General features: G+C 44.4%; 1 protein-coding gene across 16 annotated transcripts in view; it reads right to left on the reverse strand.

Annotated features, from left to right (window-relative positions):
- CIT (citron rho-interacting serine/threonine kinase) overlaps window positions 1–17,115 on the reverse strand; it is a 2,264,529-nt gene that overhangs the window by 2,146,484 nt on the left and 100,930 nt on the right. For all 16 annotated transcript variants that reach the window (XM_069619729.1, XM_069619715.1, XM_069619714.1 and 13 more), the window contains 3 exons: window positions 5,658–5,833; window positions 3,107–3,208; window positions 2,511–2,653 (listed from right to left, as the gene is read on the reverse strand). In XM_069619729.1, coding sequence (XP_069475830.1) covers window positions 2,511–2,653; window positions 3,107–3,208; window positions 5,658–5,833 — 421 coding nt within the window. The remainder of the gene's footprint in view (window positions 1–2,510; window positions 2,654–3,106; window positions 3,209–5,657; window positions 5,834–17,115) is intronic.

The following is a 17,115-nucleotide window of genomic DNA, read 5'->3' on the forward strand; positions in this document are numbered from 1 at the left end:
AATGATGCCCAAGTGATTATGGAAACAAAATAAAAACACTGGAGATTTCTGGCGTCTAATAACATACAGGCGCCACAAAGGGCGCTGCAAACCAGCTTGGTGACTGAGGCTGAGTGGATCTCACATTTTGGTGATTTATACAGAAAAAGCAAATTCACAGATACAACACCTGTAGTCAGCCAAACGGGTTGGGCGCTAACTTTTTGAAAAGAGGACATTGTGAATGTAATTATAAATGCAAAAGGTTATAGAGCCCCTGGCCCTTATGGGTTAACAAATTTCACTATAAAACAACATCCTGAAATTTGGGCAGACATATGCTTGGCATTGTTTGAAAGGATCAACCTGCAATGTCCTACGCCGAGGTCCTGTGAATCGGCGGTATTTGTTGCAATCTTTAAAAAAGGGAATTGCGCTTGCCCAAAAAATTACCGCCCAGTAGCCTTCTTAGATGTGTTGGAAAAGATCTACGCAACCTTGTTACAACGAAAGTTGGTTGAGTGGGCTACAAAATCTAACCATGTGGATTTGAGACAAGCAGGCTTTGTGAAGAACGTTGGATGTCCGCTAAACCTTCTGTTGAATTTAATGAAAATGGAGGCTTTGAGAACAAACACAAGGGTTTACCTCGCATTCATCGACTTATGCCTTTGACAGTATTGATCGTGAACTATTGTGGAGTAAATTGCGATCCTGGGGTTGTCCAGATGGAATGTTGGCAGCTATTAGAGTTCCATACGGAGACAACCATCAGAATCAGACTAGATCAAACTGGCATTCTGTCTGTAGAGATTAAAACCTATAGGGGAGTAAAACAAGGCTGTCCCTTGGCCGCAGCGATATTTAGCCTGTTTCTCTCCGATATTGGAGCTGCCATAGACGTGAAATCTTTCCCTCCAAAATTACACAGGTCACACCTCAGTTGGCTTCTGTAAGCAGATGATCGGATTACGTTGGATCTAACTCCAATAGGTCTGCAGCGAAAATTAGATGCAGTGGAAGCTTATGTGAAATTAAATCACCTAAATATCAATATTTTAAAAAAAGTGAGATCATATTACTCCACAATCTAAAACTGCAAGGAACACCATCTGCAAAAGGGCCTCTTGGAAAAAGGGGCAGGAAACATTGAGAATATCAAACAGCACAAAATATTTGGGTATGCTGATAAGCACAAGTATTTATGATGGCCCATGGATCTTAGAGACCAAGAGAAAGTGCAGACAACTTGCCAGCCAAGTGGTTGTCCTGAATACATTTTTTTTGACGTTTTCTTTAAAACCGGTGATGAACTTCTATTAACAGAAAGTAATCCCGGTTCTAACGTATGGAGCAGAAAATGCGTTTGGTTGTCTATACGAGCTATGGTCAACCCTTGAAAACATCTATTGGTCTAAAGTGTTGGAACTGCCTAAAGGCATGTCAACAGCTTGCATACGATACGAGTTATCGTTGATCTCAATGCATGCGAGAATTTGTTGGAATATGCTGTCATTATTTCGAAAAACAAGATCTGCAGAGAAATTTCCACAATTTGAAATTCTGAACAGTGCAACCTCGAACAAGAATGACATCTTGTCTATGTAGATTAGTCGGTGTGAAAGGCTTCTTGTAAAGTTTCATATTAAGTTAACAGTGCTACATAAAAACCCAAATCTAGCAAAGAAACATTTGGCGGGCTGACTGGGAACTGACCAGTGAACAGAGAGGTGCAAACCAGCTTATGGAGGATGCACCTGTTGAGGCCAGGATATGAACGCAAGGAGATTATTCATGCTTTTTCACTGGAATGCCTTTAAGGCAAAAGAGTGTCTTCGAATATGGTCGAGTAACGCAAGCCTAAATCCAACATGTAGGTTTTGTGTAAAAGAAAAGGAGACCCTTAAACATCTGGTGTTGTTCTGCTGTTAACTCCGGTCAGTGAGAACGATACATTTGGGACCTTGGATTTCAAAACATCCCTCTGAGTGCAGACGAATGGTGGCAGAAAATGTTCAATGGCATTGATATGAAACTGTTAATCCCATTAACATTCTTGCTAAATGAGATCAAAAAACTGTTGGGGTCTGACTCATTGTAGTGTAAAGTGAAATCCGGCTCATTGTAGTGTAAAGTGAAATCCAACTATAAAGCCAGGCGATATTCTGACAATGGTCAAAGAGAACATGGGAACGGGTGGGAGGGATTATCTTAAGTTCTTTTTCTTTGTGATATTTTAAAAGGTTTGTTTCTAAACCAATAAAAAAAAAATGTTTTTAAATAAATGCAAGCGGTACACTTCTCCAATCCTTCAGATCAGCGGCAAAAAACTGACCTTACCAAAGATTTGCAATTTCCATTAGGACTGCATGTCTACAGAAGGGAGAGTGGCTACCCTGTCGCAGTGCGGTTGAAGTGCAGCTATGGATCCCATTAAAAATCGACACATGCCATTTAAAGAGACCTACTGAGACACAGGACATGGAGAAGTCATCATGCAGGTCTATCACCAGAAGCAGTCATCGACTCACCTGTGCACATAACCCATTTGATGGATGCTGTGAATGGCCAGAACCATTTCTGCAAGATAAAACTGGGCCATGCTTTCATCAAACTGGTCTTCATAACGGTTCAACAGTGACAAAAAATCTCCTCCAGGCAAGTATTCCATGACCTATAAAGAATACACAAGGATTCTCAGTCCAACTATGCCTAACAGTCCAATCATAGTTTTGCAATGTAATAAAAACTATGCACCTAGGTAGGAAATACATCATAAAAGAAAACAGTACTTTCTTCCCCGCAAGTGCCAGTCAGTGATCTTCAGAGTATCAAGTTTCCCTTTACCTCAGCATCTACTCCCAAGCCCACCCCACCAAGTCCTCTTTTCTATGTCTCATATTGGCATTAGAGCTCAGCATTCCATTAACTGAAGAATCTGGCATGTCTTATTCCCACTCTATGCCACTCCCAAAAACCGATAACCAAGCCCCACTGATAAAAACGTATCCCCAATACCATCGTACATTGATGTATTAAATGATTTTATAAATTGGTACCTTCAAGATGAAAGATAACGAGTACTAAATCATTAGTAAAAGGAGGATGAACAACAAAGGGAGCTCACCAGATAGAGATGTGATTTGTCCTGGAAGGCATACTGCAATTGTGGGATCCAGGGGCTTGTACTGCGAGTCAGGATACTGCGCTCTTCTTCACAGAACGATATCTAAAAGCGAAGTATTCCATTAGATACTTCACACAACTGGCATTTCATATTTTAAAGAAGTATAAAAGGGGCTATTGTTTTGCAGGCTAAGGATTCTCTAATGTACAATGAGCGAAGCAGGAAAATCCCCATTTATTTTTCAGCCCTTTCTTTAGGTTTAATGAAGTGTTTTTATGAAGCTTCAGAGTTCTGTGGGATCCTCTTCTGTGTGTCACGTAAGAAGCAAATGTCTCAGGCAAATTTCTGAGCATCTGCTGGTCCTTCCCACGCAGAAGGATACATTTCTTTCAAAGAATTAAGGCTCCTATGCTGCATTGCAACTACCAACTCACCAATAGCAAGATAGTTTAATGATACGCGTTTACACATTTGGCCCTAAGCTGTTCCCAGGCAAGATGTTTGAAAAGAACCAGGTGATCCCAAGGATGGACACCTGAAAAAAAGGTTAATTCCCAAAGGAGAAAATTAGCAACAGCACATCTGCAGGAAACGGGGTTGACCTTTTCACAAAACTGCAAACTGATTTAATTTAAAAAACCCTTGTAAAAATAGAGTTGCTTGGAAGCAGTATAGTAAGCTTCTTGAAATAGAGGTAAATTCAGGGCACTTTTAATAGTGTCTACAATGCAGGAATTGCCATCATAAGGTTGAGTTAAAACAAATTATAATCAAGAATATCGGATAGGGTATTTTACGGAATTGCACACACCTCACAATGTTGCACTTTAACAACTGTTTCAAAGATTAAAGTGCCCCAGAATTATCATCATCTCCCTCTTTCGAAATAAGCCTGACTGCATGCAAGCCAACAGTTTTGAAGGGGAAAAGGGCAGACGTGAAAGGTTTAGATATTCACCTAAACCAATGTTACTTAACTGTTTGGCACCTTTCAGGTAGCAAGAGCAGTCCTAGATGACTAGCGGCCATATGAACAAATATGCAAAGAAATTGAGCGACACATTATCAGCGGTTAGCGCCATGTACTATTTTGGGGACATGCACTATTTTTGCGACACACTCCCAAAAAGGACAACCTCAGCATGCATGAGGTGTGATGAGGCACCACATAATAGAAGGCCTCTAGGCTAATACTGTCATTAGCGTAATATGGATTTATTATAGAATTAATGGTGTTGGTGGAGTAACTGGCACAGCTGTGTGTGTGCGGATAGGCAGGCACCATGGTATAGGTTTTTTCGCTTTACAAACCTAACAGAGGTTGGAGGGCTCTTCATTGCTACTATAAAGGCATGTGGAAATCCAGGGAGCCCCATGGGACATGTATGAACCACTCTCCCCTTAAGGACTCAAGGAGAAGGACGGTATCAATGAAGAGAAGCATGAGCTTGGGGCAATATTTACTCAAATAGCCATTTAATGCTAGGCTAAAAAGTGGAGTAAGCCCACATTTGGACAGATGTTATAGAACAACCTAGTGCCATATTAAATAATGTGGGATGGTCAGTGTACTTCTAAAGCTCTGCAAGATGTTCTTGTGGTCTTCAGTTGGTGGCGAGGTCACGCCAGGCTAATGCACATTGCCTGAAAATAGGCAGAATTTGGGAGATGGGTGCAATTTCAATGAACGAAAATGACTAAAAGCATGTATGCAGTTTGCGAAACAAAGCAAAACATGCTAATCTGCCAAAATAGAGGCAGTTCCAAAATTAAAATTAAAAGAATGGGTCACAGCAGGCTTCTAGATGTGCTGGTGCAGGCTATCATGCAATCAAAGGTAGAATTAAAGGTACTCTGAAGGAGCCCCTTTAACGGCATAAGTTACTTAAGAAAACCTTTTCCTAAAAATCGAAATGGAAGGAATTGAACAGGCAGTGGTGTTAGCTGGATTTACTTGGTTGATATGTCAATTAAAAAGGTCTATCAAACCAGTTATGGATAGAAAACACCAAGCCACCCTAAAAGTCAAAGTCAAACGTCATTTGAATAGCACATAGCTGCCAATTTAGAACCTAGTGAACAGAAATTGGACAAGAAACAATCTTCAGAGCACTGTTTCTTCATGTGGGGGCGTGGGAGCCATCGCTGCACAGCTGAGGTGGTGATCGTAGTGTCTGGTGTCTGCCTATAAGTGGTTGGTGACTTTAAGGTGTACGGCAGTGTTGGAGGGGGTTCTCCGAACGGGCACAATGCGACTAAACAGCAGTGTGGAAGGCTCTGAGGTGAGTAATGGGTGGCTAGAACTCAGGTATTATATTTGTGACCTCAGGCGATAGCCATTCCACAGAGTGTAGGCAGAGTTCAAGTGTGAAGGCTAGAGTTACTAAGATTTAGCAACATTATCATCTGGGTTTCCCTATGGAACGTGTGTGAGATAATGTATTTTTCCTCAAAGTACCAGTATCCAAATACCCAAGTTTTGAGGATTAAAAAATAGATATAATCTCTCATGAAAATAACGTACTGAAATTCAAAGCAAACTATTTCTTACATGCTCCTTCGCCAGCAGGGACTCTTTCTTCATCACTTTCATGGCGTAGACATCCCCAGTCAATTTCTCCTTCACAACTTTGACTTCTGCAAAGTGACCCCGTCCTACCAGACTTCTTACTTCAAAGTCCTTTAAATTGGGCTGCAACTCACGGAGCTCAGCTATGGTCTCTGCATCTGCAGAAAATGAACAGAGAATTATTAAAAGCGTGAGGCAAGAAAGCAATGTTTGTTATGGATAATTGATCATATTGTGAATCACCTCCTGACAGCCCCATTCCATGCAAAGAGAAATGTCCCAGTGAAATGGCCAAGTGCTACCACAGAGTATGTTTGGCAATTTACAGGTGTTGCAATAATCTGAATCAACATAAGACCCGAGACAAAGAAAAACACTTATTTTTAGCAGTTAGGTTTGGATGAATGCCTAGAAGGGGAGCCAATCTATTGTTACCTATTGTCAGAGTCTAGATGCCTACTCTAAACAAAGTACCATTTGGGGCTGCATCTCCCCTATTCATTCCTTTTCCAGTCATGTTCACTCTCAGGGTATTTAAAATGCCCCAACATAATTAATTCCTAGTTGCTTCTGGGCTTATAAATGGTCACCCGCTGTCTGAGGATCACCTTCGTGGGCTCCACGGGTGTAGATGCAGCACACTCCTAGGATTTCATTCATACGATTCCTTCTGGTAATTGGGAATACCCGCAGTAATTACCAGCCAGGAACTGCCCCCCCCCCCCCATCACCCCAACTGCCCCCCTCATTTTCAGGCTAATATTCTCAACCATCTCCCAGGGGTCACACTGCGGGACTTGAGCCAACTACAAGCTCAGACTTTCACAGTCTCAGCACTTGAGCAGAGACAGGCTTGGTTTCTTAGTATCTATGGCACCTGCCAGGCTCAGCTCTCACAAGGCTACCAATCCTCCTTCCTCCTCAGTGGTCAGTGGACCACAGGTTGTCTGCGGAGGGCTCTCCTCACAGACTTGCTTCAGTCAAGGACTGAGCCACAGCGCTAAGCACGCTGTTCGACCCTCCTCCTTGCTCTTTGCATTCCACAGCTCTATGGAAAGCTGGTCTACTTCTAGATACTTTTCTAGTGCTTGAGTGGTTAAGTTGCCCAATAATACCGGGGATTGGTTTGGCCCTCCTCCCATTAGCAGTGGGTCCAGAACTGACCAGAGTTCCTTAGTTTCCCTTTCCCCACCATGTTTTCCTCTCTTTACAGCATCATACACATGCAGACCGTATTCTCAGATACCATCCTCAGTGACTACTTCATCATGAAGGGTTCGGGGAAAAAGGTTACCCACTGCAATGACACCTGTAGTCTTAGTCCATAATCTTGGGACATCCCACAGAACAGGGTCTGGACCAGAGTCTGAAACTACGCAGCAAACAATTAGAACTTTCCGGTAGTACCAACACGCACAAGCTTTTACCATGCCCACATGTGACACCGTCCCATGTCCACCTCGCCCAAGCGTCCGTTCTCTTTTCTTTTCATTGGATCTGGTGTTTTTTTTTTTTTTATTGGTGCTGGTGTGTGGGCATATGGCGGAATGGGGTCTCTGGACTAATAGTACAGGTGTCACTACAATGAGTAACACTATTTGTATTCTTACTTGTCCCCTTTCCTCCATACTCAAAGCACCCCTAATATACGGGAAGTTGATCCCCTACTGTGCAAATACATTTTGTAAAATCGCCATGCCAAAAGGCGTCTGTGTACAAGAGAATAACATGGGCAAAAATATTGGGTAGAGGTCCACAAGGACGCTTTGCAAATTTTCTGCGACAGGTTATACCAATGGTATGCGACCGAAGCAGACTTTGACCTCAAGACATGTGCATGGAGCACATGTGAAGAGGGACGTTCCTCCTACAAAGTTCACAAATAGGTGAGCATTCTTTCTGGAATAGTTTGTCCTGCCCAGGTAAAATCTGTAATGATCTTGATAATAACAGAGTGTGCAAAGACCCCTCAGCTTGAATCCAGAAATTGCTAAAGCTATTTTATCATTGATGTGGAAGGCAGGAACAACCTTTGGTAGACAAATGGGGTGCGTTATGAGCACCAACTTCAACATCAGGAAGACAATGTAAGGATCTTCTGCACTCCGCGATTGGAGATGGCTTATCCTGCAAGCCAAGGTAATAGCAACTAAAAAGAGGTCATCAACGACATCCAGCGACGGTTGGTTGACAATGTGGATTCAAAAGGCTTCTGCACGAGCGCTGAGAGAACCACATTTAGGTCCCATGAGTCATGGAGCTTTCTCTTCGGTTAGAAGTCTTAAAATACTGCTTAAATGTGTTGATTATGGAATTCACAAGCAAAACAGTCCTTACCTTGCTATTTAAGTATACCTTTAACGCCACCAGGAAGGTCCTACAAGATTCTACCATCAGGCCAAATGCATGATAGACGAGAGTATATCATCTAGGCCTGCATCCAGGAGGTTCCCGTTGCAGAACCATATCAATTTACAGGCTTACTGCACTCTGGTGGAATCTTCCTAGCGACCTTAAAAATCCCCATATTTTTTGCAGAGACCCTCAGGTAATGGCAAACTAGGTCCTCAGGGATCATGCCGCTAAGGAAAGACTGTGGGCCCGGGTGCAGGATGGCCCATCCTCCACACCCCAATTGATACACAAGGTCTGCCCTAAAATGTAAAATCCCGGGGGCCTTGCTCTTTAGCACCTCCAGGCCAAGTACCATACACTCTTGGACAATTCAGAGCAGCTGGGATCAAATGCCAGCCTCTTATGCAGTTCAATTTGTGCGCGACCCTCAACACTATGGGGACCGGCGGAAAGGCACAAAGAGTCCGTCCATCACATGGGAGGAGGAAGGCACCCCCCTGTGAGTTGTCAGCCTTCCCTTTCCAGGAGGCGTACAGTGTGCACTTCTTTTGCACTGGATGGTGAAGAGGTCAAGTACTGCCGTATCCCACGCTCGACAGATCAGTTCCAGCACCTCTAAATGCAGCTCCCACATGTGCGCAATCTAGGATTTCTGGCTTACGGTGTCCACCCTGACATTATCTTCTCCCGTTACATGGGTGGCTAGTGGGAAGATGGCGTACTATAGACAACAAGACCACAAGACCACATTTCAAGTGCCAAAAAGGAGAGGAAGGGGGGGTCACAATCAAATGCCCAAACTGTTTGCGTGTATGAAACATCGCTTTTGTGTTGTCAGTGTAGACCAACAACAGATAACCTTCCAGATGAAGGCGAAAAGCCTTCAATGCCAGATAGGCCACCTTCAGTTCCAGCTCATTTATGTGGTGAACCCGTACCTCTAGCCTCCACAGGTCGTGGACTCACAACTGCTTCATCAACACCCCACAGTCTACAAGATTCGATTATGTGTAAAAGGATCCAATTGGCAGAGGGGGAGTAAAAGGCGCCCCCTCTGTCAGACTGCTCTTACCTATACACCATTGTAGGTCCATGTGACAGTCTGGATCACAGGTGAACTCATGACCATTAATCGTTGAGATTGCTTGAGTGGCGTGTGTGGATGCCTGTTGTACTCCCTGTTTTAGAGCATTGTTAATAAAAACAGTGCAGGATTTGCCAACATCCTGGATCGGACTGATTTATGTACGAGTAAGATCTGCATACCCATCCGTCTCAAATACTGTTATCTCGTCTTAAAGGGCCTTTGGGTTCACTTGGTAGCAGAGTAAGGATGGTTACAGGTCTGTCTAGTAGGTTTTTAGTACTTTCGGATAGTCAGACACCATCCGCCATCTAGCCAGAGGATCGCAAGGTTTCCTGTGGAGAGAGGCCAATATAGAACTCGATACAGGTGGGACGGGTCCCCCTTTCACAAAATCCCTCCTGGTTTACACAGGCGCTGAGTGGACTTAAGACGACGGTGGCCGATTGGAGGAGGGGTCCATACACGATACAGAGGATCTTGAGCTGAAAAGCGAACGGTGAGAAGGGACTGGCAAAAATAGAGGGAATTGTAACAGGGGGTTTGTTTAGTGTATAATTAGAATTGTTTGAACGAGGAGCGTTCTATAGAGCCCAGTGTCCTAGCTTAAGGAGTTTTAGAAGGAGTCATTTCAAAATATCAAGGAGATCAATAGGTGACACAAACAGGTTTATGAAAGGGAATGACAAACTCCAATCAAGGTATTTTAGGGGCTAGGTGAAAATGAGCATCATGGTGTGTATATGTAGAGTCAACTAGTTTGTCGGTTTGTGTATTTTGTAATCGAAGAAAGGTGTCCAAGAGCGACAATAGTTGACTGAGGTTAAGAAGGAGATAAAAAAAGTATTGTCCATTCTTTAGTCATTGTCGGCGCTGACTGAATAGGTAGATTAAGAGAAGTGAAAATTAGAGGCTTTAAGCAGCGATTGGTGCAGCGCGCTCTTATTTGTTGTTTTTCTGAAACGTATGTGTGTAACTAAAGGTAAGTATTGACAGTCAATTGAGACTTTTCACAACGGGGGATGTTAATCCACTGATGCATATGTGCAAGACACTACCAAAACACGCACCCAAGCTTACACAGTATAGTGCAGAATGGGTCAAGGGAACAGCAGACAAGATGTTCATGCCATTTCCACAAGGGGGAAATCGCTGTCAAAGAGGGTTTTGCAACCTATGACGACATACTTGCACGCTGCATACACAGGGAAGACATTGGAAGAGAGGTTAGATAGTTTAGAGCTCTGAAAATGTACCAGGAGGTGCGACAGGGTTGGCCTCCTGAGGATTGGATGCTTAATCAGTGTAGGGAGGAAGGTGCCTAGCATTCTGCTCTCTTTACTGCGGCCGAAGTAAAAGGCGATAGTACAAAAGATGAAGGGGTGTACCCATTGAGGGAATTAAAAGCGGCAACGGGATATAGTAATCCGATACATGAACTACTTGCTTACAGCAGTGACGATAGTCCAGAGAAGACTAAGGGAAAGAAGGAGATCTTGAAGGCCTCACCAGACAAGGCGGAGAAGAGTGAACGACCGGATGTATCAGTAGATAAAGAACAATAGATTAAGAGATGGAAAGGAGAAAAGGATAAAGCTGACGAGGTAACGCTGGTACAGAACAAAATGGGTGGGTGGACAGATCTTGCTCAAGCTTGATGAGAAAAGTATTGAGGAAGTTAGGCAAAGGGAAGATCAAGAGGAGCATGATAGAAAAGACAGGAATGAGAGAAATTATTGAAAGATGAATACAAAAGAAAGAGCAGGCAGAGATGGGAGTAGATATATCAGGAAGAACAGCAGAGAAAGGAGAGGAGCAAAGGAGGCATGATAACAGAGCAATCGAAGAATGAGAGCCAAGAAAAGAAGAGACTAGAAGAGGAAGAGCAGAAATTACGGTAAAAAAAAAATGCCAAGGGAAAGGGAAGAAGAGGTACATAGAGCAAATGAGAGAAGAGAAGAGGAAAGAGTTCAATGGGAAAGAAAGAAAAGGGAATTAGACAAAGAAGTGGAGCGAAAAAGGTGACAAAGAATGCAATATCAATCGCATTCAGAAAGAGCTGACGGAACAGTGTCCAGTAATATCCTGGGGCGATATAGAGGAGATTCAGTTGCAGGGAGCAACACTAGTGTCACAAATCTCTCCCCTTCTCACCTGTTTTTCCGGTTTGTTTGCGACCTTCTTTGATGATTTCTTTCGCACGCTCCGGGATTTGTATAAGCCTGTGCGCTGGTCTTCGGGTTCCAGCGTGAGGATAGTAATCCAACTCCAGGAGACGTTCAGATGTCCAGGACGGAAACCAGGAAGGAACAATGTCCTGGCTCGGATGCACAGATCGCTGTGACCCGATTGCAGGGGAAGATCCAGGAAGAAGCTCGAAGGTAAGTTCGAGGAAAGGGAGGGAAAGGAGGAAGATTCAAGGAATCTGGAAACAGGATTCGGAAGAAAGCCCAGAGCAAACTCCGGCAACACACACGTCCAACTACAGCGAGCGGTAGCATTGAGACGCGCAGAGCCGCTTGGGCGTGTCCGTTTAGTAAAACGTTGAGCGTGGCACGTAAAGACTGGCAAGCTGCGTTCTGTATTAGGCGGCCATGTTGGGAGGATCAGGGCATTCAGTCCTCTATGGGTCAGGGACCACGAAGTCCAGAATGGACGCAAGCGACGGTTCATGACAACTAGGACCATCTAGGGTAAACCTAGATGAGAATTTTGAGATGGGAATTATTGGAGATAGGCTTTATTGATTCTATCAGGTTATGAGCGCGAGAGGTGGATTGGGAAGCAACGGAAAAGGCGATCAATCTATACTCGCTCAATCACGGGCGAAGAAGGAAGCTCACTTGATTTGAGCAAATAGCTTCATCTCTCAGCAGGCTAACCTTAGACAGGGGTGAAGGGGCCGAAAGCCATACTAGTTGGGGGCAAGATGTCAGACGAAGACAGGGAAACCTTCTGTGGAGAGGAGGGTCAAAAAGTGCATGCGGTCCCAAGGGATGTCTGCAGACAGACAAGGAAGTAAAATGGTCCGATCTAGAACAGCCTAAGGAGAGGGCGCCAGAACTTATAGCGTATTCAGAGCGACCTAAAGGACAGTCACATAGTCAGAGTGGGGTATCGCCAACATATGTGAGCAGACCGAGGTCATTGCCAGGTAGAAGGCAATCAGTAACCAATGACCTCACTATTGACACGCAGACAATGGGGGCCGATTGCAGATTTGGAGTTTTGCAGTTCCCTTTATTGGAGAAAGGAGGGGCCAGACCACAGTATATCACCTGGCCACAGATGGATAAGGATAATTTAAGATGTAAACTTCCCAGCTGAACGGTGGGCACAGGAAAATGGATTTATGAGTTAGAAGAGATAACCGGAGGAAATACCCTAGCTAAAAGGGGACATTAAGGATCTCATAGCAGCCATTCTTGGGGAAAGGGCTGATGACATTTGGACAAGAGCAGGCGACTCAAGTGTCACGGCACAGAACACAGCAAATGACCGAGCGCCGTTTAATAATTGTTGAGCAGCTGTCTGGAAAGCGCTCAGGGTACAGTATCCCGATACATCAGATATGGATGCGATTATGGCACGTAAAACGAAAGATGATGAAGATCCGCTTACTTACATTCAAAGTATTCAGGAACGTTGGACTTTGGAAACGAGGGAGCCATGGGGGAAATCAGTACCAGTATTCTACCACATTTTGTTCCAGGGATTACTAGAGCAAGTGCAGAGACAGCTCAAGAAACTAGTGGGAATGGAAGCAAGACCATGGGAAGAGATACAGTTGACGATAGCGCATCACTGCCAGCTGTTGCAAGAGACAAATAAGAAAAAGGAAGACGCAAGAAGAGAAGCCAAGTTAGCTCAGAAGAAATTGTTGATGTACGCCACAGAAGGGGCGGTACTGAGAAGTCGAGGGGGACTGGGAACGCAGCAAGCAATGGGTACATCGCAGGAGAGTAATCAACGTTAGATGGACCAAGGAGGGAATGGGTTTACGCCACGAGGCAGAGGAATGGGTTACAGAGGAAGGGGTGGTTTCCAGAATAATCAGGGTGGCTTTCAAAATAACCAAGGCGGGTTTCAGAATGTACAGAATGATAAATCAGAATATACGAGGGGGACAAATAAGAACATTTCCTCCTATTTGTTGGACATGTGGAAGCCAAGGGTATGTACAAAATGGGCACTTCTCAGGGGGGGGGGGGCTTGAACAGCTTTTCCTCCAGCATATAAGTTCACAAAATAGGGACGGGTTTGCCCAAGATCAGACAGTGTATCAAGCACAAGCACCGCAATTGCAACAGGCATTGCAATCACAGCAAGCGCCATTGAATCTGCCGCAGGGGCAGTCATAGCATACACCTATGCAGATACAGCAGAGAGTGTAAACACGGGACAGCTATTGACACCTAAATTAGGGGTGTCACAGTCATGGGAGGAAGTCCTTGTACGGGTACGGGATTAGTATGTATCCACAATAGGACAGCTCAAAGGGAGACTTGATGTGTTCAATACCATCGGTGACAACAGACCCCTAGAGGAACGAAGGGTTGATGTTACCATAGGAGGCAGACACATGTGCAACTTGCTCATGTATACGAGAGGGAAAATATCGATTATCGGGAAATAGATTGACGTCACAGACAAAGACATGTTTAGAGATGAGCCATTAGATGAAGTATTATTAGGGAGGAGTATTAGATATTGGATCAGAATAGAGAAAAGAGGTCCCACAGCAAATGAGGATGGTGCGGCAGCTCCCAACATTTTTTTGAGGAGGACTTGGAAATACTGGCAAGCTCTTTATGGACTACAGGCCCCTATGACGTAAACCTATTGAAGTGGGTAGGGGAGATTAGGATTAAGCTGAAGCCAGGAGCAATTTTACCTTGAGCAAGACAGTACCCCATGTCTCGCAAGGCGGATGAGGGCATTTTCAAGACTATAATCAGCCATGATGGAGCAAGGTATCTTAGTGATGGCAGAGTCCCAGTTTAATACTGCGGTGTACCCTGTGAAGAAATCGAAAGAGGGGTGGGGAGGTTGTGGAGACTAATCCAGGACATGAGGCCAATTAACAAGATTGCAGAGGCAAATTTTCCTTTAGTTCAGAATCCGGCGAAGATACAATGTAATATACCAGTAGAAGCACAATATCACTGTGATTGACTTGAAAAATGAAATTTTCTCAATCCTGTTGCATAAGGACTCCCAAGACCTTATGCCATGTATGTTTTGTCAGACTGTTGGAAAGTACTCGTTTGCCCCAAGGGTACTGTGAGTCTCCATCGATCTTTAATAGGGTCCTGCAGATGGACCTAAGCAATATTGATTTGCAAAGTGTTGTGTTGCAGTACGTGCATGACATTTTAGTTTGCAGCACCACAGAAGATGAATGCAGGTGAGATTCAATTCAGTTAATGATTTTTGTAGCAGAAAAGGGATATAAATTTGAAAAAGAGAAGTTGCAATATTGTCCAGAAGAGGTGTTGTACATAGGCCAGTTAATCTGACATGAGGCAAAGAAAGTCACTCCTGAAAGAGCGGAAGCGATTATGAAAACAGCAAAACGGCACACTAGCAGCAGTTTCTGGGATTGTGCAACTATGTTAGAGCATGGGTATTTGATTATAGTTCATATACAAGACCTCGTTTGCAAGCTCTGATGAAAGCGTAAGTGAGCAAGGAAAAGATAGAATAGACTGAGGAAATGGAGGGAGGGTTTGAAGAAAGCAATTTGTACAGCTCCAGTTTAAGGAATTCCCAATTAGTTCTTTTTATTTTCACACATGAATGGGACAGTCATGAAAGCAGTGTTTACATAAAGGACCACATTGGGGTACAAACCCCTGGCATATTACAGTGGGATTTTAGATCCAGTTATGAGAGGATACTTTACTTGCGGGGAAAAAAAAAAAAAAAACACAATCGCTGGCAGCAGCCGCGTTTGCCACTGAGAAGTCTACCAGCATTGTGCTGGGGTGTTCTATGGCGTGGTTTGTTGAGCATGTATGGTTTGCTGTTTTGGAGAACCCCAAGGGTACATGGACATCTCAGAGGGCTTCTGCTTATGAGGAAGTTATATAGAATCCAGCCATAGTCAGGTGTAAAATAGTGAACCCTGCCACGTTTGTAGCTGAGCCTGTGGCAGCGGGTGAGCATGTGCACAAACTGATGGGGAAAGACATTCAGGTTCAGCTGTGGCAAGTCACAGAGCTAATTAGGCATTTGATGTGGTAGCAAATGCAAGACTACTGTCTCACTTTTTGGCACAAGCAGCAGAATTGGTGGCGCTTATTGTTGCGCTTGAGAAAAACAAAGTGTACAGTGACTCTGCCTATGTGACATCCACCGTACACGCAGGGCTATCATGTTGGAAAAGGAGGGGCTATACAGCACATACGAAAGAGAACGGACTATCACAAGTGGAAACGAAGCCGCAGAGGCCAAAAGGGTGGCCTATTCACCAGGTATTTCAAGTTTTGATACCCCGAATGTAAACCAAAAAGTAGTCACGGTTAGGATTGTAAATTAAGGGTTTAATCATTTGTCAAGAACACAGTTGGAGGTTCAAGGCAGCGCTCCACAGGAAAAGCAAGAACTATGGAAATGGAGGGGGTGTTTTTTATCCCCCATTGAAGCGCTGTGGCACCAGGGCAGCACTGGAAAGCCGGTAATGCCTGTATCCTTGTTAAGGGTAGCGTTAAAACAGCTACACTACCGTGCGTATGGAACTATGGAAAGCCTTGCAGTAGCTATTGTGGAGGACTGGTTCGTACCAAACCTGTTAGAATACATTGCTTTTTATGTAGTAAATTGCATCGTATGTCAAACGTTTACTGCTGGGTAGACACCGCGAACAATCAGAGGAGCGATTCCTCAACCGAATGGTCCTTTTCAGCATTTACATATAGAGGATGTTGACATGCTGCAAGTATGTAGTGGATATAGGTATATGATAGTGGTGGTATGCCGCTTTTCAAGATGGATTGAAGCAGGTCCATGTACACACCCTGATGCCACTTGCGCAGCCAGGTTTTAAGTCTGATAAGTCTTTCCTAGATGGGAAGCATGTGAGATGTTGAGATCTGACAATGGGCCCCATTTTGTTAATGAATTTTTAGAACAGATTAGAATATTGCTTAGTATAAAACACAAGTTTATTTTCTGCTTATCACCCGCATGCAAACGGCTGTGTCAGTGACTCAACGGTCGTCTTAAAGCGAGAATAGCCAAATTGAAATTGAAGAGGGGATGGCTGTACGGCCTGCCCCTTGCATTATATACATTAAGTAATCAGTCTTGGTCGGACCACCTGTCATGATGCTTACCCCCGGGCATCCAGACCAAGTCCAGCAACCCCGGAAGCAGGCATCAGGTTACCCAGAGAAAGCCCAGCAACCCTTGTTAGGGGCTATATGGGTACAGTCCTGGCGTCTATGGCGCCAGGCTCATAAACAGTCCTGGCGCCATAGGCTCCAGGCTCATATGTCAAAACTTACCTGATGCAGACCATGCTGCAAGAGATCCAAGCCCATGTGAGGCTTGGAAGGGACTACTTTACCTAGGGACTATTTTGTTACTCGGCTGTAGTTATGGAGGAATACTTACTTGGGACTACTTTGGAGGCTATTTAAACCACGCCCGAAGGGCAGCACACGCTTTGCGTTATTCTGCATCCAGCAGCGTAACGCTCACCATGCCTGCAGTCAGCATCCAGCCTCGTGCCACGCCCGCCTCGACTCCAGAGCGCCTAGAAAGAAGGGAAAGAAGAAGAAAGGTTAGAACAAGAATTATTATTGGGTTTCTTAACTGATTCATCGCACCTTTGAAGGAGAAAGGACTTTATTTTAAGCACGGCGCTTCGCCAGCGGCAGCGCCGCGCCATACTCACCGTTCCTCGTAGCATCTCTAATATCCGGCGCTGTCCCCATCATTTAGTTGCCACGTTCCAGCACCTAAGGGGGACAAGAAAACAACAAGGTGAGCCGAGGG

The sequence above is a fragment of the Ambystoma mexicanum genome, chromosome 10 (assembly GCF_040938575.1).
Source record: "Ambystoma mexicanum isolate Mex_15411 chromosome 10, UKY_AmexF1_1, whole genome shotgun sequence".
NCBI lineage: Eukaryota > Metazoa > Chordata > Amphibia > Caudata > Ambystomatidae > Ambystoma > Ambystoma mexicanum.